The 23,215-nt window shown below is 38.4% G+C and overlaps 1 protein-coding gene across 6 annotated transcripts in view; it reads right to left on the bottom strand.

Moving 5' to 3' along the window:
- Positions 1-23,215, bottom strand: part of rab3ip (RAB3A interacting protein (rabin3)) — a 63,216-nt gene that overhangs the window by 13,441 nt on the left and 26,560 nt on the right. For all 6 annotated transcript variants that reach the window (XM_060839283.1, XM_060839288.1, XM_060839284.1 and 3 more), the window contains exons 4-8: positions 18,553-18,648; positions 13,805-13,882; positions 12,813-13,013; positions 7,860-7,988; positions 6,008-6,120 (exon numbers count right to left, since the gene is read on the bottom strand). In XM_060839283.1, the coding sequence (XP_060695266.1) occupies positions 6,008-6,120; positions 7,860-7,988; positions 12,813-13,013; positions 13,805-13,882; positions 18,553-18,648 (617 nt within the window). The remainder of the gene's footprint in view (positions 1-6,007; positions 6,121-7,859; positions 7,989-12,812; positions 13,014-13,804; positions 13,883-18,552; positions 18,649-23,215) is intronic.

Raw genomic sequence — 23,215 nt, 5'->3', positions numbered from 1 at the left:
GATTAGATGTGAACTCATTGAATGGCAGAGCAGGCCCAGGTTTACTTCTGCTCCTATCTTATTATCATTATGAAATCTAACACAAAGGCAAAATACTGGTGATGTAGGAGCCTGAAATTAAACAGAAAATTTAATTTGAAAAGAAAATTCTGGAAATATTCAGATCAACAGGAGCATCTTCATAAACAAAGAGTTAACGGTTCGGAATGATAAGCTTAGTCAGAACTGAGAAACTTTAGAAATAAAAGCATTTTAAAAAGCAGGATGAAGCCATTCAGTTCCTGAAGGCTGCCTCGCCCATCTAAAAGATAATGGCTGATTGGAGACAGAAGCCTCAACTTCTCTCAACTCCTTGATATTTCAAAAACCTACCTACAATCATTTTTGAATAGTTTCAGTGACCTAGCCTCCACAATTCTCTGGAGTAGAGAATTCTAGACATTCACTATCCTCAGAGAAGAAATTCCTTTTCATTGGACTTTTAAAAGAAAATTTATTTTATATCTACGGCCCTGGGTTCAAGGTTCCCAAATCAGTGGAAATATCTTCCCAACATCTATTCTGTCAAGCTCCCTCAAAATATGGTACCCTTTCTTAAATACAGGGACTGATTTTGTACAATCCAGTCCAGGTACGGTCTCACCAGCTCCTTGTACATCAATAACAAAGATGGCTCTACTTCTGAACTTCAACATTTTAGCAATAAAGGCCAACACTTTACTTGTCTTAAATACTTGCTGCACCTGCAGCAAGTTAACGCACAAGAGCAGAGATCTTTTGAGTTTCTGGAGTTTTTCCAATTTCTACATTAAAAATAGCATATTTGTTGATTCTTCCACCAAATGACAGAGTCAGAGATGTACAGCATGGAAACAGACCCTTCGGTCCAACCCATCCATGCCAACCAGATATCCCAACCCAATCCAGTCCCACCTGCCAGCACCCGGACCATATCCCTCCAAATGCTTCCTATTCATATACCCATCCAAATGCCTCTTAAATGTTGCAATTGTACCAGCCTCTACCACAACCTCTGGCAGCTCATTCTATACACATACCACCCTCTGAAAAAGTTGCCCCTTAGGTCTCTTTTATATCCTTGCCCTCTCACCCGAAACCTATGCCCACTAGTTCTGGACTACCCCATCCCAGGGAAAAGACTGTCTATTTATCCAATCCATGCCTCTCATGATTTTGTAAATCTCTAAGGTCACCTCTCAGCCTCTGATGCTCCAGGGAAAACAGCCCCAGCCTCTCCCTATTGCTCAATTCCTCCAACCCTGGCAACATCCTTGTAAATCTTTTCTGAACCCTTTCAAGTTTCACAACATCTTTCCAATAGGAAAGAGACCAGAATTGCACGCAATATTCCAACAGTGGCCTAACCAATGCACTGTACAGCCGCAACTCCTGTACTCAATACCCTGACCAATAAAGGAAAGCATACCAAACACTTTCTTCACTATCCTATCTACCTGCGACTCGACTTTCAAGGAGCTAATGAATCTGCAGTCCAAAGTCTTCTTGTTCAGCAACACTCCCTAGGACCTTACCATTAAGTGCATAAGTCCTGCTAAGATTTGCTTTCCCAAAATGCAGCACCTCGCACTTATCTGAATTAAACTCCATCTGCCACTTCTTGGCCCACTGGCCCATCTGGTCAAGATCCTTTTGTAATCTGAGGTAACCTTCTTCGCTGTCCACTACACCTCCAATTTTAGTGTCACCTGCAAGCTTACTAACTATACCGCTTATGATCGCATCCAAATCATTTATGTAAATGACAAATAGTGGACCCAGTACCGATCCTTGTGGCACTCCACTTGACCTCTCATCTTCTGCAATAAACTCCATCTGCCAAGTTTCTGCTCACTCACTCAACCCATCTATATCCCTTGCAAATTCTTTTACACTCTAAGAACATGCCCAACCACCTATTTTAGGTATCATCAGCAAACCTAGTTATTACAAAATTTGCTCCTCCCTCCAAGCCATACACATAGTTGATTAAAGAGGAACTAGGACTGATCCCTATGGCACATCACTAAACATGTCTTTTCAACCTGAAACGGACCTATTAGTCCTGTCTCAGTCTTCTGTGTATCAACTATTTCTCAATCAATGCTAATACATTATATCCAATTCTGTTAGCTCCTACCATATTGTGCAACCATCATTTGCATGTCACCATATCATGTGCCTTGTGGAAATCCAAATACATGATAGCCACTGGTTCCCTTTTGTGAACTCGGCTTGTTATATCCTCAAAGTATTCTAGCAAATTTGCCAACATTACTTCCCTTTCACAAAACCATGCTGACTTTGTGTTAAGTTTTTCTAAATGTCCAGTTATTTCTTCCTCATTAACAGATTCTAGACCAGTTGATCTAAAATCTGTTGCTGGTAAAACGCTATACTTTTCTGCTTTCCTTCTTCAACAGGGGTGTTATTTTAGAAGAATTGTCTTCCAATCTTCTGGAACCTTCCTGGACTCCGGTGTTGTGTAAAATTTCTAATACCTCCAATAGCACTGCAGTCACTTCCTTTGAATTCTTGGATACAGGCTATAGGATCTATCCAACTTGTCTACCTTTAGTCTCATTAGCTTATGAAATACTTTATCCCACGTTATAGAGACTGTACACAACATTTCCTTCCATTAGTACCTTGCTTACCTTATATTTTTGGGATATTTACTGCACCCTTCACCATGAAGACCAACGCAAAGTTAGATTATCTGCAACTTGTGTTTCCTGTTATCAATTCCTCAGTCACACCTTCCCCACACTTTCGCTATTCTTAAATATACATGAGAAGTTTTTATCATTTGTTTTGATATTTCTTCCCAATTAACATCCCTCATTAGCTTTTCAGTCACCTGCATGTGGTTCCGAAAGAAATCCCAGAGCTCTAGTCAACTAATTTTCTGCCATATTGTACACTATAGTTTGATTGTATAATCTCCTTGACTGCCTTGTGAACTGCTACATTTTGACTGGAACAAACATTAGCTGAGCATTATAAATGTTAAATGTCTGCCACCACTCATTTACAGATGACTTTCTTCCCAGTCTACTTTCCCTCTGTTTTAGACAGCTCTTTCTTATCTCTCTTTTCCTTTACTTAAGGACTTTGGTTTGGGATCCAAGTTGATTCAAACTGAATTTCAGATTTAATTATGATGTGATTGGTACCCCCTAAAGGATCTTTAACTATGAGATTTCCTATTAATTTTATTTCATTACATATTAGATTTAAAATAACTTGTTCCTGGGCAGGTTGTGTAATCTGCTGCTCTAAGAAACAATCTCTAACACTCCAAATTTGTCTTGCATGTTATCTTGCCTAACTGACTCGCCCAGTCCATATGCAGACTAAAATCACCCATAACAATTATACTGTCCTTTTTACAAGCTTTTATCAATTCATGATTAATGAGATTTTAATTAAGTGAAATGGAGGGATGATGAGAAAAAGGAAGGCAAAGTCTGAGATAGGATGAGACTAAATGATGAAAGCATAGATGCTGCAAGGCCAAAAAGGTAGAGAAATGAATCAAGTAAAGAATTATATTTTGAGGTGGCATGAAGGATTATGATCCACAATTTCAATGCAAAAAAAAACATTAAAATCAAGACCATCCAAGAAAAGAGACAGAGAATGTGGTCTGAGATTGGAAAGCTTCTCATCAAGGAGTGAGGCACCGATCCTCAAACACAAAGCATATTAGAGACTTGAAGGTAGAGAGGTCAGCAAGAAAGCAAGGTGAAGAATTTCAAAAAAAAAGTGATTAAATAACAACTGAACAAAACATAGCAATCCATTTTCCTGCATTTGGACTCCCCAGTGCTGAGAAAACTATATTTTGAGCAGCAACTACCCTGATGGACATTATAAATTTGTGGAGAGGAAACATTTTACGCAAGATGGTGGTTACTAAAAACTAGGACCTTGGCTAGTTAGCACAGTCGGTCACAGTATGGTGCTAATAATGCCAAGGTTGCAGGTTAGATTCCCATAAGGGCCATCCTCAGTTTTGCACACAAGGCCAAGATAGAGTTACCTGGACCAAGGTAGTCTCTGTCTCTACCTTAAGGGCCCTCTTGTGGTGCAGTACTAGTGACCCTAACCCTGGACCAGAGGTCCAGGTTCAATTCCAGAGGTGTATAACAACATCGGAGTAGATTAAAGAAAAAAAAATCAGTTTTTTAAAAATAAGAACACAATTGATGTACAGGTAGCAATCTGAAAGATGTACAATAGGTGGAAAGAAAGGGTCAATATGTTAATTATTTGGGTGACTAAGTTCTGAGGGGTGATTCTCAATTCAAACAGATAATCCTAGATAGTAAACGCACAACGACCCCTCTTCTTACAGCTTTAGTCTTTAAGCTTCTCTCTCATGTCTGTCTTGTTTTCTGGATCCCTTTCTCATGCAAGCCTGAACAGAAGAGCCTCTATTACCCAATGCTCATATTCAACTGCAGCCAAGTGATTTAGCTTATTTTACTTGATCAAATATGAGTGTTATGTTGTTGTTCATAACCATATATAATACCCTTCAGGGTTTGTACAAGCACTATGTTCTCTTCCTTACGAGCACAAGAGCATGCGAGCGAGATAGTATTTAAGCTGCAAAAAAAAATCTAAAACTTGACAAACTCCCAGAATCCGTCACACTCAGCTACATAATGTGCCTCAATTCTAAGATTTCCCACTGTTACCACACAAGCAAGGCAGGCTTGTATTAATTGTTAAAGGTTAGTTGTTAACTTCTAGTAATAAAACAATTGAATTTAATTATGTTTATTCTGGTTAATAAACAAAACTGAACATATCTAGCTTCAAATAATTTTGTTTTAAAAAAGTATAGCGTTTTAAAAAAGTAATTGAAATAAAGCAAATCTCTGTCTATACGTTTGTACGATGTCTCACTGAGGTTAGCAATCAATATCTCTTGGGGGTAAACAATTAGAGCATTTCCAATTTCAAAACAGGTAAGAATTTTCAAAAGCTTTTTGAAAGATGTACAGACACACAACTCAATGGCCAAATTGTACAATTAGAATTATTTACATAGCAGCTTACATTATAAGTAGTGGCAATGGAAAAATGGTTAATGAAAAACAGGAAATTCTGTAGACAGAAATCTCATGCAAACACAAGGTTTCTAACTGACTGCCTGTGGCATTGCATATGGGAAATCAACACCAGGTGTAATCATTGAACAACGAAGTCAGAGAGTGGAGGTTAATTGGACCCAGAATAAGTCAGTTTCCATTTTCAAATAAGATACAAGTTAATTAATACACATTGAAGTAACCTGGGAAGCAAAAAAAGGGAAGTTAATTGCAGCATATCAGTACACTGCAGGATGAGGAAAATTCAAACAAAGCCGAACTTCCACAGTTACACCGCTGGCAGGAACATTATTATCAGAACAATTACATTTAGGTAATTTCATTAGAAATGTGAAAATGTACTTTATAATGGATAAAGTTGCCAAATGTAGTCTGCATATATTAAAAAATCTTTACAATATACAGATATTGAGATTACATTTTAAAATGCGAGGGATTGTGAACAATTTGAAAATGGTAATGCACAGAAAAATCTGGAGCATCTAAACCCTACTATATGCAGAGAAATGATTAGACTGCATTGGTCAAGATCCCATCAATACCTTGCGAAATTGAACAAATATCCTGGTACAATATATACAGCAAATCAGTGTTACAAAGGTCTAAATACCAACGATAAACTCGATGATTTCAAAGAATTCAAAGATGGAGATAATCCCCTCTAGTCACACTCTTACTCAACAAATCATGGTCTTAAGGTTCCTGACATCTATTGCTTAAAAGCAACTAAAAATACATGCTATGCCTTAGATTTTTAAGAATTATTCAAACTTGAAAAGAAGCATACATATTTTATCCCAATTTACTCAAAATAATTGTAGGAGGGACAGTCAAGCAATAACAGCACAAGTCTAACTTTAACTTACTTGGGTCCCCCACACTCCAGCGCAGACACTTTCACAACAGGTAGAGGCTGAAATCCAACTGGTTCAATGCTAAGTGTGTTACCTTCCACAGCTTCAAGAATCATTGAAGCTAGCTAAATCAGAGGAAATAATTCTTTTAATATTCTAAAAATCTTAAATGGAATTAATATTACTTTCACCTTGAATTTAAAATATGAATATGCATTATGATCCAAACAAACTGATAAAAATGAACACTTTCTCCAATTAAATGTTTGACTGCTTATACACAATGGTAATATCCTAGGGAGTGTTGCTGAACAAAGACCTTGGAGTTCAGGTTCATAGTTCCTTGAAAGTAGAGTCCCAGGTTGACAGGATAGTGAAGGCAGCATTTGATGTGCTTGTCTTTATTGGTCAGTGCACTGAGTATGGGAGTTAGGAGGTCATGTTGCAGCTATACAGAACATTGGTTAGGCCACTTTTGGAATACTGCATTCAATTCTCGTCTCCCCACTACAGGAAGGATATTGCAAAACCTGAAGGATTCAGAAAAGATTTACAAGGTTTTTTTTTAGATTACTTACAGTGTGGAAACAGGCCCTTCGGCCCAACAAGTCCACACCGACCCGCCGAGGCGCAACCCACCCATACCCCTACACATACCCCTTACCTAACACTACAGGCAATTTAGCATGGCCAATTCACCTGACCCGCACATCTTTGGACCGTGGGAGGAAACCGGAGCACCCGGAGGAAACCCACGCAGACACAGGGAGAATGTGCAAACTCCACACAGTCAGTCGCCTGAGGCGGGAATTGAACCCAGGTCCCTGGCGCTGTGAGGCAGCAGTGCTAACCACTGTGCCACCGTGCCGCCCTAAAGGTTGTGGGCAAGGTTGGCGGGTTTGAGCTATAAAGAATAGGCTGGGGCTGTTTTCCTACAGGGATTGAGGAAATGACTTTATAGAAGTTTATAAAATAACGAGGGCATAGATAGGTTGAATAGCCACAGTCTCTCCCCCCCCCCCCCCAAGATAATGGACTCCAAAACAAAGGGGACATCGGTTTAAGCTGAGAGGGGAAAGATTTAAAAGGGACTTAAGGGGCAACTTTTTCACGCAAAGAGTGGTGCATGTATGGAATGAACTTCCAGAGGAAGTGCTGCAGGTTGATACAATTACAACGTTTAAGAAGTATCTGGATAGGTATATGAATAGGAGGGGTTTAGAGGAATGTGGGCCAAATGCTGGCAGCAAATAGGACTTGATTAATTTAGAATATCTGGATAGTATTGACGAGTTGGACTGAAAGGTCTGTTTCCATACTGTACAGCTCTACGACTGCATAGTCAAAACCCTGGAACTGTCTTTTGGGGAGGCAGTCAGTACTAATCAACTGAAAAACTTGTACTGTCCATTGATTTTTGTTAGGCATGAGAATCACTTTACAAGGTGGTTAAATCAGTTGAAACCTAAATGAACTTAGAGAACAGGTGTATTAGGCTGAATGGCCTGCTCCTGATTTTATGAGGAACAGTACTCCCAGCTTTACCCACCAGCCACTGATGTTGAGGAGAACAATTTTGCAGGATTGACTAAAATTGCCTCGTCTGATTTTTGAAGATATTAGTGAATAATAGATGTCTGAACAGCAAAAACATTTTGCCATAGTTAGATGTGAACACAAGATATCGAATTGCCAATCTAGCAAAGTTATCAGCTTGAAATAAACTTGCAGAGGAATCAAAATCATTTGCTGTTTCAATACAAAAATATTTTAAAATTAAATAAATTCAAGCACAATTTCCTCAGCAAGCTAATCTCATTAGTTTCTATGTTGGCAATTTCACTAGATAGTTGCTCTTTCTTACCTCACTTTTTGAAAATGTCAAGCAAGGATATATATCTTCTTTATAAATTCTGTCTAAAAAACAGCAAGTTCTATCGATTGTAGGGTCTTCTTTCCAGGCTTTAAATTCACCAAACAGAAGCGCATCAACCTTTTCAAAAGTTAGACAAGAGGTTTTAAGTAAAGCTAAAATCAAACTGCAAGTTTCTAATTTTGAACAATCCAAATTTTTTTTAAAAAACGATATTTAATACTGCCATTTAGACTATTAATTGAAGTTTTAATTTACCAACAAATGCATTTTCCCAAATTTTGTACATCTACTCTGACTGGATAGTAAGTTTACATAATTGAAAGCTCAGTTTTCTATCCAATTCTGTGCATGCAAAATCTAGTCTCAACATTGTCAAGAAACAATCGAGGATGTTCCGCTTGCAATATCGGTTTCTTTTACTTCCACTGGTTGATCCAAAACACCATTGGTGAGGCCGGAGTCAGATTATTGCCCAAGATAATATCAATCCCTTCCATAGGGATTTGACACACTACAACGCATCCACTTTCTAAGTCACTCTTTAATTTAACTCCACATAAATGGGACCAGTTTGTAACCGGAGTGTAAACCACCAATAGTTTCCTTCATAAGCCCCACTGGAAGTCTCATTACCTACCATCAGCAATAAGTGTGTCTCAATATCTTTATTGATTTATCTCCTTGATTAGAAGAAGAAAATATCTTGCCTTTTTAAAGAAAATACACAGATCTTCCAGTGGTCTAATTTTCTTTAGCAATAATCTAGAAATAATTTTCTTGATCTTCTCAAATCATTGCTCCCTTTCTAACAGCTTCTGAGGGAACATGCTCCACCTGTACTAACAGCATAGTTTTAATACACATTTCCTTTCTGGATAGCTGAAGTTTCCTTAGGTATTCCTACTACTGCAGTGAGTCTCCCATTTAATATTCAGCAATTGTCTTCAGTATGTCTAAACTTACTACAATGGAAGCTTATTTTCTTGATGTCACTTAGGTTCTAAATTTTTTTTTAAAAAATCCCTGCATCCTTCTGTTGTTCCCTAAAACTAGAACAAAAAGCAGTACAACACAGGAACAGGCCCTTCATCCACTAAGACTGCAGCAATGCATGATGCCTTACTAAATTAAAACCCCCCTTTCCTCTACATGGTCTGCAGACATCTACCCTCTGCCTATTCATAAAACTGTCAAGATGCCTCTTAAATGTTGGTACTGTATCCACCTTCATCCTCTCCTCTGGCAGTACATTTCAGACACTTAACCACCCTACCCAAAAACAACTTAACTCTCACATCTCTTTAAACTTATCCCCTTAAATTTATATTCCCTACTAATTATATTTCTACCCTGGGGGGAAAAGAAAAATCAAGGTATCCATTCTATCCAGACCTCTCAATGTTATCAGGTTACTCCTCACCCTTGGATGTTCAAGTGAATACAAACTAGGTTTGTCCAATCTTTCTTCATAAGTAATACCTTCCAAACTATGCAACATCCTGGTAAAGCATTTCTGTACCCTCCCTAAAGTGTCCACTTTTGGTAATGTGGCAACGTGAACTGCACGCAAAATTCCAAATGTGGCCTAACAGAAGTTCCAAACAACTGCAACATGACTTGCCGATTTTTACACACCATACCATATGCCTCTTGTCCACATTGGCCACTTGTGTTGCCACTTTGAGGGAACAGTAGACCTGTATGCCTAGATCCCACTGTTTGTTGATGCCATGGAGCAGCATAGTGACTCAGTGGTTAGCACGGCTGCCTCAATGCCAGGGACCCAGGTTTGATTCCAGCCTCTAATGACTGCCTGTGTGGAGTTTGTACATTCTCACTGTGAAGGTTTCTACATTTTGCTCTGGTTTCCTCCCACATTCCAAAGATGTGCAGGTTAGGTGGATTAGCCATGCCAAATTGCCCCATAGTGTCCAGATATGTGTAGAATTACAGGGATAGGGTGGGATGCTTTTCATGTGTTTGGTGCAGACCTGAAGGACCAGACAGTCTCTTTCCACACTTTAATAATGCCACTAAAGGTCCCGCCATTTATTACATGCGTCTCTCCTGCATTAGATCTTCCAAAATGCATCCCATCACATTTGTTCAGATTAAATGCCATCTACTATTTCTCCACTATCTATAATCTGCTGTATCTTTTGGCAATCCCCCTTGCTGTCCACTGCTCCCCCAAATCCTTATCCTGAAAACTTACCAATGAAACTACCTACATTCTCCTTTATATATTAGGAACAACAGGGGTCCCAACACTGATCCCTTCAGGACACCACTGGTCACAGATCTACAGTCAGAAAAACACCCTTCCATCACTACTGAGAGCCAGACTAAGCCAGTTCTATAATCGGCCTTACCAGCTCACTATGGATCCCACATAACTTCACTTTTTGTATCAGTCTGCCATGAGGGACCTTCTCAAAGGCTTCACTGAAGTCCATTTGGACAAAATCTAACACCATGCCCTCATCTGTCACTCCCTTAAAAAAAAACTCAATCAAGTTTGTGAGAGAGAGAGAGAGAGAGAGAGAGAGAGGGAGAGAGAGAGAGAGAGAGAGAGAGAGAAAACTTTCCCCACACAAAGCCATACTGCCTATTGCTGACAAGTCCATACTTTTCCAAATGAGTAAATCCTAAGAAGGCTTAGCAGTGTGTAATTTCCTACTACTGATCACACAGCATTTCGTTCTCTGATGCAAATTCTACCAATGTCTGATTAGGTTCCTTCCTTGTAACTTTTAATTGTACACCTTAGAGATGAGCACAAACTTTTTATCTGTAGATTGCTCCTGACAGCCTGGTGTTTACAGATTTGCTTATCAGGTCACAAACACCCATTTAAAATTCCAAACATCTTTTGACCACAACAATTCAAAAGATACTTGTGAAGTTGAAGTAAAATATTTTTTAATGTCATCTTCTGTAAATTTATAAATTAAACTCAGGTTTCTGGTGAAATCAAATCTCTCATTGGAATGAGAATTACCCTCCAAGCTACCTTTTTTTTCTTCCCCCTATTCTAAGCTTTTCTCAAGCCATGTTGCCTTATTTCCCTCTCTCTTTGGAGTGTAAGCTCTTTAATAGTTCCATTCCCTTTCCATTTCTTCTAATTAAAGTTTTTATTTTAAAATATCTCATCTAAATAAGTCAAGCAATGAACCAAATTTCAAGTATCTCAATTTTAATTCTAAAAGTTGGATCAACACTAAGTGTCTCATCCTTCAAACCCTGCTTTTGTTTCTAATACCAATTTATTTGCCAACTCTATGTGCAGCCTTAGGCCAAGATTTCAAAGGATCCACTATTAACATTTGCTACTCCTAGAAAAGTCTTAGCATCAGTCAAGGTAATTTTGTAAGTTAAACCTTTTTAATACACTAGCTTCCTGTTTTTATATCTTGTATTCCTACATACTCCGTTCTTTTAAAAAAAAATCACAGACCCCTCTTAAATTTAATGCTTTCGATCCTGCTAAAGAGCCCTTATCTATCTATGGTCCCAACTAATAATATTGGACAAGTCAGATCAGAGTGAAACCTGGATTTATAGACCATGCATTTAGCATGTAGTTTCATTATTGTGTAATCAGTCACTTAATGTATTCAAAAGAGACTGCTAATGTAATTTAATGAAAGGACAAAGATTAAAAAAGGAAAATTTACAAAATATTTTACATAAGATCTAGGTGAAATGGTCTTATTACAAATATCAGAAATACGGATTCACAATCTTTTTACCCTCAACAATATTACTGATTCCCAAATTTCAATAAAATGGTAACAGTGTGACTCTTCAGTCAGTGCAACTGTACCGCTTTGCTGCAAACAGCTGCATTTACTTAATGCTCTCCTTTCAGTTGCTGTCTCTTCCAAAAACTCTTAAATAAACTGCTAGCACAGCTTACTTCTCTGAGGATGGAGTCCTTAAACTCCACTTCCCTAGCCTCACGTCAGGAGTTCTTCCTTATTAATATTAAGCCACACAGGACTTCTTTACTCCCAACTTGACTGTTCTGGAGGCTGTTAATTTGCAGCTATTATTGACATTTTTTCACTTCCTTGAATGATCTGCTTCTATCTGAAGGAAACTTGCACATTCAGATCTTCTAGATGGCTCTCTCTGCCTCATAGGTAGGCAGAAACCATAACCTATGTCATAGAAAACCTTGTTGTTAGGTTAAAAATGCTTTCTGGTTATTTCCAAAGGATCAAACCACTCTCCTCTCAGGTTTATTTTTGAAAAGCCTCTTTTAGACATATACGAACAAATTTCGAGACATCCCGGTATCTGGGTTGGCCTTCCTTTCTTAACTCTACATACATCAAGCTTTATATAATTCTGCCCATGTGAGAACTCAAGTTTCCAAATAATAATAAATCATGAAACTTTATCACACTTTCCAACACAATCAGAGGAAACTGCAGCTAATCTAGAACTGGGTGGCAAAAAAGCAAGCTAAAAAAAGCAGGAAGGTTTGAGGGAGGGGATTGAGAGGGACAGGTGTCCATTCTCAGCATACATATAGAACCTGATGTCAATCATTTAATAATGCCACTGAGGAACAACACATTCATGTGAGACAAAAGAGGGATCGAATATAGGTCCCTTCAGGGACTAGAATGGTAATTATCTAGAGTCAGCTGCTGCAGACTGAGAAACAGAAGACATATTAGAGGATGTTGGGCTGGATGACCACTTCACAAGCTGCGAACAAGGTTGAGAAGGACAAGGAATGTTCGTGCCACGCATCAATAATGTTATTTCTGATTCAAATCAGGGCCAAATTAACCCTTGAATTGCCAATTAATTTCACCATGAGACCTAGTTTTGCAATTAATTTGGAACATTGATTTGTCATTCAAGTTATCCATTGGATCTTATATTACGCAAAATTTATTTCTGAAAACCTTCAGAAATGAAACTTACCTCTTTACAATCTCTGACAATAGGTTGCATCACATTCAGCTCTTGGCTGCTGCTGGCCATAGCGCTAGTACTTTTATTTCGAACATGTCCCTTTTTAAAGTGAGGTTTTGCATTCAGCTGAAGCTCCTTCGTAGGTGATGTTGGTGAAGAGGACTGAACTAGTGTTTTCAATGCTGCCACTTCTGCTTGCAGTACATCAATCTTATAAGTAAATGCAGAATAATTAAATCATTGGTTATTTAGCTCAACAAATTTATGGGGCAGTTTGAACAGAATATTGCTTAATATATAATGCAATTCTGGTCTCATCAGAAAGATGTTGTGAAACTTGAAAGGGTTAAGGAAAGATTTACAAGGATGTTGCCAGGGTTGGAGGAATTGAGCTATAGGGAGAGGCTGAACAGGCTGGGGCTGTTTTCCCTGAAGCGTCAGAGGCTGAGGGGTGACCTTATAGAGGTTTATAAAATCATGAGGGGCATGGATAGGATAAATAGACAAAGTCTTTTCCCTGGGGTCAGGGAGTCCAGAACTAGAGGGCATAGGTTTAAGGTGAGAGGGGAAAGATCTAAAAGAGACCTAACAGGCAACATTTTCACACAGAGGGTGTATAGAATGAGCTGCCAGAGGAAATGGTGGAGGCTAGTACAATTGCAACATTTAAAAAAAGCATCTGGATAAGTATATGCATAGGAAGAGTTTAGAGGGATATGGACTGGGTGCTGGTAGGTGGGACTAGATTGGTTTGGGATACCTGGTCAGCATGGACGGGTTGGACCGAAAGCTCTGTTTCTGTGCTGTACATCTCTATGACTCTATAATTAGCAAAGTATATATATGAAAAGCCCACAAGTTGAAGCAAACAGGTTCAGACCAGAACAGAAAACTGAAAAATTGTCATCTAAGAAAAGTAGGAATTTTACTCTATAAAAAATGTAAAACCACAAGCCTCTTTGGAAACTCATTAAATTTTGTAATAGGAATCACACATTTACCTTGCCTTGTGCTTCTTTTAACTGTTTCTCTGCTGCAGCTTGTTTGACATTTGCTTCTCGCACCATTTTATGAGCCTCCTTAAAAGCAAAGGGCAAAGGGCAAAGGGCAAAGTGAGAACTGTTAAACATTGGCAAAGCATTTTCAGTTCAGTTCTGATCTAAATTTGATGGATGTTAATATGTTACAAACATTGAATTTATAATTCGTGTGTCAAGCGCAACTTTTAGCTCCAAGGATTATTATAGACTTGAAAAAAATCTGAATCAACTTTGAAGTGAATCTAATTCCTCAAGTTTGGAATTATTTACAGTTAAAAGCTAACCTGCATATTAATCATGGTCATGGTCATAATTAGAACTGTAAAACTACCCATTTTTGGACATCTTGGTAGAACCAAAGTGTCTATTATTATCTCCATACAGCAAAGAGTCAGCCATTCTGGGAAAGATAATGAAAAAACATAGAAGTAATTCACGGGTTGCTCAAAGTGCTCAGCTGAACGGAAAAATAAGTGATGTACTTTTCATTTTGAAGGTATTCTAAAATATCCTTGTCCTTGAGTTGGGTCATGGGGACAGGCAGTTCTATTGGTTAAGTTGTCTCAGTGTTTTTTTTCTGAATGCAGGCACTGCAGTGTTGCTTTGAAGTAGATGGTATCTCACTGGATTGAGAACACCAACAGGAGATGATTGTTCATAACCTTTTACTTTATGCAGAGAAAATAACTATTGTTCGTCATGTAGAATGTGGATAGGTCTCTCAAGCTCAGTTTGACATTCACAAAGCAAACAGCAGCTGGGAGGCTTGCCTAGTTTGAAACTTGAAGAAATCATTACTGATCCTCACCTGAGCCTTGTGGGAAGAAGTACAGGTAGTCAACAGAATTAACATGGAAGCTGAGAGACAGTCATAGGGTGAGTATTTGCCGGTAATCAGAATAAGGAGCAGACTTTCACAATCAAAGTCTGAGATGAAATCCATTTTCTTTTTGTATTGTGCAGTATATTAAATATGGGGACATTACTCCAGTGGAGTCTCAACACCACCATGCATGGTTGCTCCAAGACTTCCCTCATTTCAAAACTGTAATCCCCTACTAATAAAAAAGGTTAAAATTCTGATAGCCCTCTCAATTACTTGTTGCACCTGCATGCTAATGTTTTGCTTCATGCACAAAAACACTTTCTTGGAATGTCTCTCAATTTAGTAGAGTGACCTGCCCTTTGATTCTTCTTGTCAAATTAATGGCCTCTCACTTTTTTTTTACTTTAAGCTCCATCTGACAAGATTTTACCCTCCCACTCAATCTACTTCCCCTTGCAGAATCCTAACATTCCATTAGTTACATGTATCCAACTTGAAAAAGGCCCATTAATCCTGACTCTATATTTTGTGTTAAGCAATCCTCAATCCAGATTAATAAATTACCCCCAATACCATAAGCTTCTATCTTGTACAACTTTTGTATGGCACCTTATCAAATGAAAATCCAAATACACATCTACCAGTTCCCCTTTATCCACTTTGCTGGTTAAATCCTCAAATAGAATTGCAACAAATTTCACAAACATGATTTTCTTTTCATACTTAGCAACCTTTTTGATTACATTAAGCCTTTTTAAAAGATCCGCAATTCCTTACTTCATAACCTAAATTAGCATTTTCTCCAATGATAGATGTCAATCATACTGGCCTATAGTTTCCTGATTTTAGTCTATCTCATTCTTGTACAGGAGTGGTACAATTAGCTATTTTCCAATCCACTGGAACCCTCAAAATCTAGTGAGTTCTGACTTATTCTACCAATGTTTCAATTTGCTCTGCAGCCACTTGTTAAAATGCTTGGAAGCAGGGCATCAGCTTCCGACAACTTGTCTGTCTTCAGTCCCATTAGTTTGTCAAACACTTTTTTGTTTGTGATAGAGAATGTCACAGGATATTTCCTTCCATTAGCAGCTTATCTAATATCTTTGGGATGTTAATAGTGTTCCCCACTGTGAAGATCAATGCAAGATATTGGTTTAACTTAGCTGCAATTCCCCTGTTCCCAGTTATGAACGTGCATCTGCCAAGTGACTTACTTTAGTCTCACTTAATTTAGCTACTCTTCCTTTTTATAATTCTGTAGAAGAGCCTGTTATTTTTATTTCTTGCTAATTTACATTTATAATCAATTTTTTTCCGTCTTCATTATATTTTTAATCATCTGCTGCTTATTTCTTAAACAAAATCCTCAGTTCTCTGGCACTCGTATTTGGCACGTTGTGTCTCTTATCTTTTTGATTGTATCAGCTCCTCAAGCATCTTTGTTAATTACGGCCGAGTCAACCTTTCCATAGTGACCTCCTTTACAAACGGAAAAGACTTTTGCTGAGCATATGAAATATTGGCTTAAATGTCCGCCACTGCTCATCCACTGACTTTTCCCTTAATCCATTTTCCCAGTCCATTTCAAACAACTCTTCCTCCGTACCTCTAATTGCCTTTAAGTTAAGGACATTAGTTTGAGAGCACATTGCTCTCCCTCAAAATGATTTAGAAAGTATACCATTGTGATTGCTACTTCTTTAAGGATCCTTAAATGTGAGATTGCCTACTTCTCCTACCTCATTATGCATTATCAGGTCTAAAAACCTATTCCTGAGTATGCTATGTAATATACTGTGCTAAGAAACAATCTCTAATACATTGTACATGTGGTCTTTCATGTTGCCGTCACCCATATGATCCTTCTAATCAATTTGCAGATTAAAATCATCATGACAACTGTACTGCCCTCTTACAGGCCTTCATTGTTTCTGGATGTATACTTTGTTCAATAGTGAAACAGCTCTTTTGACGAGAATCATCTCTTGGCTCCCATGATTTCTTTCGACATTTCGGGCAGAAGCCCTTCATCTGGAAACTGATGCCCAAAATGTCAAATTTCCTGTTCCTTGGATGCTGCCTGACCTGCTGCGCTTTTCCAGCAACACATTTTCAGCTCTGATACTCCAGCATCTGCAGACCTCACTTTCTCCTCCCATGATTTCTTTCCTTGCTATTGATTATTTCCACCCAAACCAGCATGCCTGCATCACTATTCACCACTGCACTGATAAATGTCTTTATTAACAATACTTTTATTTACTTACACTTCCAAAACATTGAATACCCTTGAATATAGAGTTTCCAAACTTAGTCACTGTACAACTATATCTCCATAACGATCAAGTTGTATTCATTCATTTCTACGTGTGCTGTCAACTCATCTGTCTTATGACAATTCTGAGTTTATTCAGATAAAGAGCAGTAAAACTTCAACTTTTTAACATTACTATTTTGTTGCATTCTTCTGTTTATCCCTTCTCATCATGTTTTGGTTATCATTCACCTCTTCACTACTCTGTACATCTGTTCTCATTTCTTTTCAAATTTTTTAAACTTCCATCTAATTGAACCCCCCTCCTCATTATTTAGGTTAAGGTCCTACCTACAACCCAAATTAGAGGATTTACCCAGACACAGATCCGAGAATACAAACACAGAAGAGTAAGCCACTCAGGCCTACAGATCTGCCCCGCCATTCAATAGATCATTTTTGATCTGTTTTAATCTCAACTCTATTCCTGCATATCCCTATGGTTCAAATGAAGCTGATCTCAAAGCTGAACTCTTTCCCCAGTTGCAGTGCTAATGCCCCATGAATCAGAACGTATTTCTCCCACATTTACAATCACAGATAATATAGTATAAAAAAGGCCCCTCAGCCCACCTAATCCGTACTATCAAAGCTACACTACACCTACTTTAGTCCCACCTTCTGGCATAATACCCATTGAATGGTATGATGTTTCAAGTGCTTGTTCAAGTACTTTTTAAAGGTTGTAAGGTTACCAACCAACCCCTCATCTTTGAGCCACAAATTTCTCTCTCTATTTTCATTTACCAGACATCAATTTCTATGTTGCTCAGTTAATAATAGTGGTTACTATCTCTGTGGTCTGCTTTTAAAATTTATGCTGAAACTGCTCATAATCCTTCCAAATTCCAGCTAATCCCAAGAAAATTCCAGATCCCATTATCTGCCTCACCACGGACAAAATTTTGGTGTAATTAACATAAGGATGTGACTGCCTCCTAAAACAGTCAAGGTATCTCACTCCTCCCTGATGTGTCACAATATCCACACTTCACACTCTAGCTCTTCAATTCTGAGTCGAGGTTCCTCAAGTGCCATGAGTTGCTGAAGGAGGGAGCTGCAAGACCAAGAGAGAAGATGGGGTTCACAAGAGACCTAAGGAGGAAACAGGAAGTGGTGGCCAAATTGCCAGTAACACTAATGTTACTCAGGACAAGCTACTGTCCCCCAGACAAATAAATGTATGGGGTCTCACTCAGTTAAATAAAACAGACTTAGACAAAATAGATTGGATTTCCATCCTATCAATGATGTTTGTTACCAATTTTGCAAAACTATGTTTTTCACAACATTGGTGAAAGCAGGGGAGTCTGGTAGAAACCCTTGAACAAGACTCAAAATTACCAACTACATTTATTACACCATTGAATTATTTAGAAGGCGGATATTAGCAACTGGAGTATCAGTTTAAACCAATGTTAAATTGGTATGAAGCATGTCTGACACTTAATATTCATCTAAATTCTTCAATTTAGTGTACATCAAGTTAAAATGTGCAAAAAACAAAATCACACCAATTCAACCTGCTCTAGATCAAAGCACAACTTAAACTTATTAAATACAAACCTCAAATAAACTAGCTGTAAGTTCTTCTAGTTCTTGGCCCAGTTGGTCTCTAACTTTGGATAATCGCTCACATTCTTCATCTTTTAATTTCAGCTCCTGAAACAAGTTATAACATTTTATAAACTAATTGGTTGCATGTTCTCCTACAAAACAATATTGTATTTTTGTAAATTTAAGTGAACATCAAAATTGAAGAAGGTGTAGTGGACAGTGAAGAGGGTTACCTCAGAGTACAACGGGATCTTGATCAGATAGGCCAATGGGCCAAGGAGTGGCAGACAGAGTTTAATTTAGATAAGATGTAAGGTGCTGCATTTTGGGAAAGCAAACCTTAGCAGGACTTATACAGTTAATGGTAACATCCTAGGGAGTGTTGCTGAACAAAGAGACCTTGGAGTGCAGGTTCATAGCTCCTTGAAAGTGGAGTCGCAGGCAGATAGGATAGTGAAGAAATCATTTGGCATGTTTTCCTCTATTGGTCAGAGCATCGAGCATAGAAGTTGGGAAATCATGTTGCAGCTGTACAGGACATTGGTTAGCCTACTTTGGGAATATGGTGTGCAATTCTGGTCTCCCTGCTACAGGATGGATGTTGTGAAATTTCAAAGGGTTCAGAAAAGATTTACAATGATGTTGCCAGGGTTGGAGGGATTGTGCCAGAGAGAGGCTGAATAGGCTAGGGTTATTTTCCCTGGAGCGAAGGCTGAGGAGTGGCCTTATAGAGGTTTATAAAAATCAATAGGAGCATTGATGGGGTAAGTAGCCAAGGTCTTTTCCCTGGGCAGGGGGGTCTAAAACTATAGGGCACAGATTTAAGGTGAAAGGGGAAAGATTTAAAAAGGACCTGAAGGTCAATGTTTTCATGCAGAGGGTGGTACGTGTGAAGAACAAGCTGTCACAGTAAGTAGTGGAGGCTAGTACAATAAATTTAAAAGGCAGCTGGATGGGTATATGAAGAGGAAGAGTTTGAGACAGATATAGGCCAAATGCTGGCAAATAGGATTAGATTAATTTAGGATATCTGGTTGGCATGGGCAAGTTGGACTGAAGGGTCTGTTTCTGTGCTGAACAACTCTGAGACTCTAAGATTTTCACTTCAATATCTTTAAACAGTGTAAATTTAAGAATGACCCTATCACAGGTTTTTTTTTAAAAACCTCTTGGAATCCCTTCGTATTCCCAGAAGTAAATTTCAAAAGCTGAAGTTTCAGGTGCTTTCACATTAAAATTTCAACTAATAATCCAAGTTGCTAAATACTATTGCCACGATGCACTCTTCTGGGAAGAAAGCAATTTTTTATGTACAGAATATACAAGTAAAAAACTTTAATAATGACAAAGCATGAGATAAGAAAAGCTGATACCTATTCTTTATTGCAAATACCAAAACAAAGATGAAAAACGTATTTGTTCATCAACATTAAATGCAACTTGAGAAAAACTGTAATAAGCCCATCTTCAAATATTTTAAAACTATATATTTTACTTCACTAGAATAACTACATAAACTTCCCAGCTCGGGTCTATCAAATTTGGCCACTTGACAATTTAAGACAAAGCAAGAGCATCATGACTTAGATCAAGCTCCCTATTCCTCTTCCCCTTAACATCACCATTGAAAGAATAAACTAACTTGCAAACTGCACGATCCCACAATTGGCAACAAACAAACAGACAGTATTCACTATACTTACAATGTTAATTACAGCTATTACAGAACAGAGCACAGCACCCTCCACAGCACATCTAACATTTAGTCTTGTTAAACAGTTGAATACTCTGGACTCAAATATGGAGTTTGAGTCAGGAAGTTGAAGTTAGAACATAATCCAAAATGGAATAAAAGTAACAAAAGCAAAGAGGTAGAAATTAGGGATATTCAAGAGGCAAGAATTAAAAGACAGCAAATATTTCAGAGGGTTGTGGGACGGGGAGTTCAACAAGATAGAAAGAAGGGAAGCTACAAAAGGTATTTAGTAACAAGCTTGATTTTTGAAATCAAGACATTGTTTGACTGGGAACTAATGTAGATCCATGAGTAAATGAGTGATAGGCACAAGAAATGTGCTCTGACTTAAGTCTTTGAATAACCTTAAGTGGAACTGAGTGTAGAACGTGGGAGTCCAGCCAGGAATGCATTGGAATAGTCGAGGATAAGTGTGAAAAAAAGAGAATGCAGGAGTATTTTAGCAACAAATGAATGAACACAGAAATGACACAAAATATATATATATTGATGAGGATATGAATGACATGGTTGAAGGCTAAACTTGGGTCAAATAAGTCTACAAACAGTTTAGTTTTGTTTCAGACAGTGGTTATTCCAAAATTCCCTAAATGAATCCTTTGGAAAACCACAATATAATGCCCCAAAATCATTGGGGCATAGATAGGGTGAATAGCTAAGATCTTTTTCCCCAGAGTCGAGGAATCCAAAACTAAAAGACAGATTTAAGGCGAGTGGGGTAAGATTTAAATAGGACCCGAGGGACAATTTTTTCTTTAAAAAGAGAGAGGTTGCTGTGTGTATGGGACGAACCAGAGGAAGGTGGTGGTAGCAGATACAATTACAACATTTAAAAAAGGTATCTGGATAAATAAGGAAGGGTATGGAGAGATAATGGGGGTCTAGATTAGTGTGGTGCTGGAAATGCACAGCAGGTCAGGCAGCATCCGAGGAGCAGGAAAATCGACCTTTTGGGCAAAAGCCTTCATTCCTGACCTGCTGTGCTTTTCCAGCACCACTCTGATCTAGACTCTGACCTCCAGCATCTACAGTCCTCACTTTTGCGTGGAGAGATAATGGCCAAATGCTGGTAAACGGAATTAGATCAAATTGGGATTTTTGGACAGAGTGGACAAGTTAGACCTAAAGGTCTGTTTCTATGTTGTTCAACTCTATATGAAGGGTAAATCATGTTTGATTATTCTAAGTTCTTTGAAGATGTAATAAGTAAGATGGAAATTGAGATCTTGTAGATGTAGTATATTTGTACATCCAGAAGGAATTTGATAAGGTGCCACAAAGATCAATACTCTAGATACTATCACATGGGTTGGGAATAACGTATTAGCTTGGATTGAGGATTCACTTACCATCAGAAAGCAAAAAGTTGGGATAAGTGAATCTTTTCCTGGTTGGCAAGATATAACAAGTGAGCTGTCATAGGGTTCAGTCCTCAGACCCCAACTAATTACAATCTACATGAAGGCTATGGATGCAAGGAGTGAAAAGAACTGCAGCTAAATTTGTAGAGGATACAGAAGTGGAAAAGTAAGTTGCAAAGAAGAAATTAAAATATTTACAAATGGATCTGGATAGTTTCAATGAATGAGCTAAAGTTTGGCAGATGACATTTAACGTGGATAAATGCAAGTTTATCCATTTTGGTTAGAGGAATAGAAAAGCAACTTGTTATCTAACTGGAAAGAAACTAAAGTGCTTCAGTAGAGGGGGATCTGGGTGTCATCATGCACAAACTGGAGAGAAATAGGATGTAGGTACAGCAGGTATTAAAAAGGGAAGCAATTGAAATTTTAGCATTTACTGCTCAAGAAAGATTTTTAAAGTCAGGAGATTTGCAGCAACTGTGCAATGTATTAGTGAAACTGCACCTTGAGAACAATGTATAATTTTATTCCTGGAGGTGTTCTTTTATTAAAAAATACATTCATGGTACATGGACATCACTGGCTGGCCAGCATTTATTATTCATCCCAAGCTGCCCTTAAGATGGTGGTGAGCTGCCTTCTTGTACCACTGTCGTCCACATTCTGTGGATTAACTCTCAATGTTGAAGAAAGGAATTCCAGGATTTTTACTCAGCAACAGTGATATATTTCCAAGTCAGGATGGTAAGTAGACTGGAAAGGAACTTAAAGGTGGTGGTGTGCTCATGTATCTGTCTAGTTAAAAGTGTTGTGGGTTTAGAAGATACTATCGGAGGACTTTTGTGAATTTCCGCATTGTCTCTTGTAGATAGTTCAAACTGCGACCACTGAGTGTCAGTAGTGGAAGGGGGTGAAGGTTTGAGGATGCGGTGTTTTGTCCTACATGGTGCCAAATTTCTCAAGTACTGTTGGAGTTGCACTCATCCATGCAACTAGGTAGTATTTCAACTCACCCCTGACTTATGCCATGCAGACAGTGAACAGGCTTGGAGAGTCAGGAGTTACTCACTGCAGTATTCCTAGCCTCTGACTTGCTCATGTAGCCACTGTGTTTATGTGGCGGGTCCATTGAGTTTCTGGCCAGGTGTAACTCCAAGGTTGTCATTAGGGGATTCAGTGATGGTAACACTGAATATCAGGGGTACTGGTTAGAATGTCTCTTATTCATAGTCATTGCCTGACATTTGTGTGGTATGAATGTTATTTGCCACTTGTCAGCTCAAGCCTGGATATTTTCTAGATCTCATTGGACTGCTTCAGTATCTGAGGAGTTGTGATTGTGCAATGTTCAAGACCAATCACTGGGAACATCCACCTTCTGATCTTACAATGGAGGAAAGATCATTGATCAAGCAGCTGAAGATGGTTGGGCCAAGGTCACTCCCTGAAGAGGTCCTACAGGGATGTCCTGGAGCTGAATGACTGACCTCCAACAACCACAACCAAATTCTTATGTCCAAAGAGCACAAATTGCATCCCCTGATACTCATGT

The sequence above is a fragment of the Hemiscyllium ocellatum genome, chromosome 19 (genome assembly GCF_020745735.1).
Source record: "Hemiscyllium ocellatum isolate sHemOce1 chromosome 19, sHemOce1.pat.X.cur, whole genome shotgun sequence".
Classification (NCBI taxonomy): Eukaryota; Metazoa; Chordata; class Chondrichthyes; order Orectolobiformes; family Hemiscylliidae; genus Hemiscyllium; species Hemiscyllium ocellatum.
Note: the sequence above shows the minus strand (reverse complement) of the source record. Positions and strands in the feature narration are given on the sequence as shown.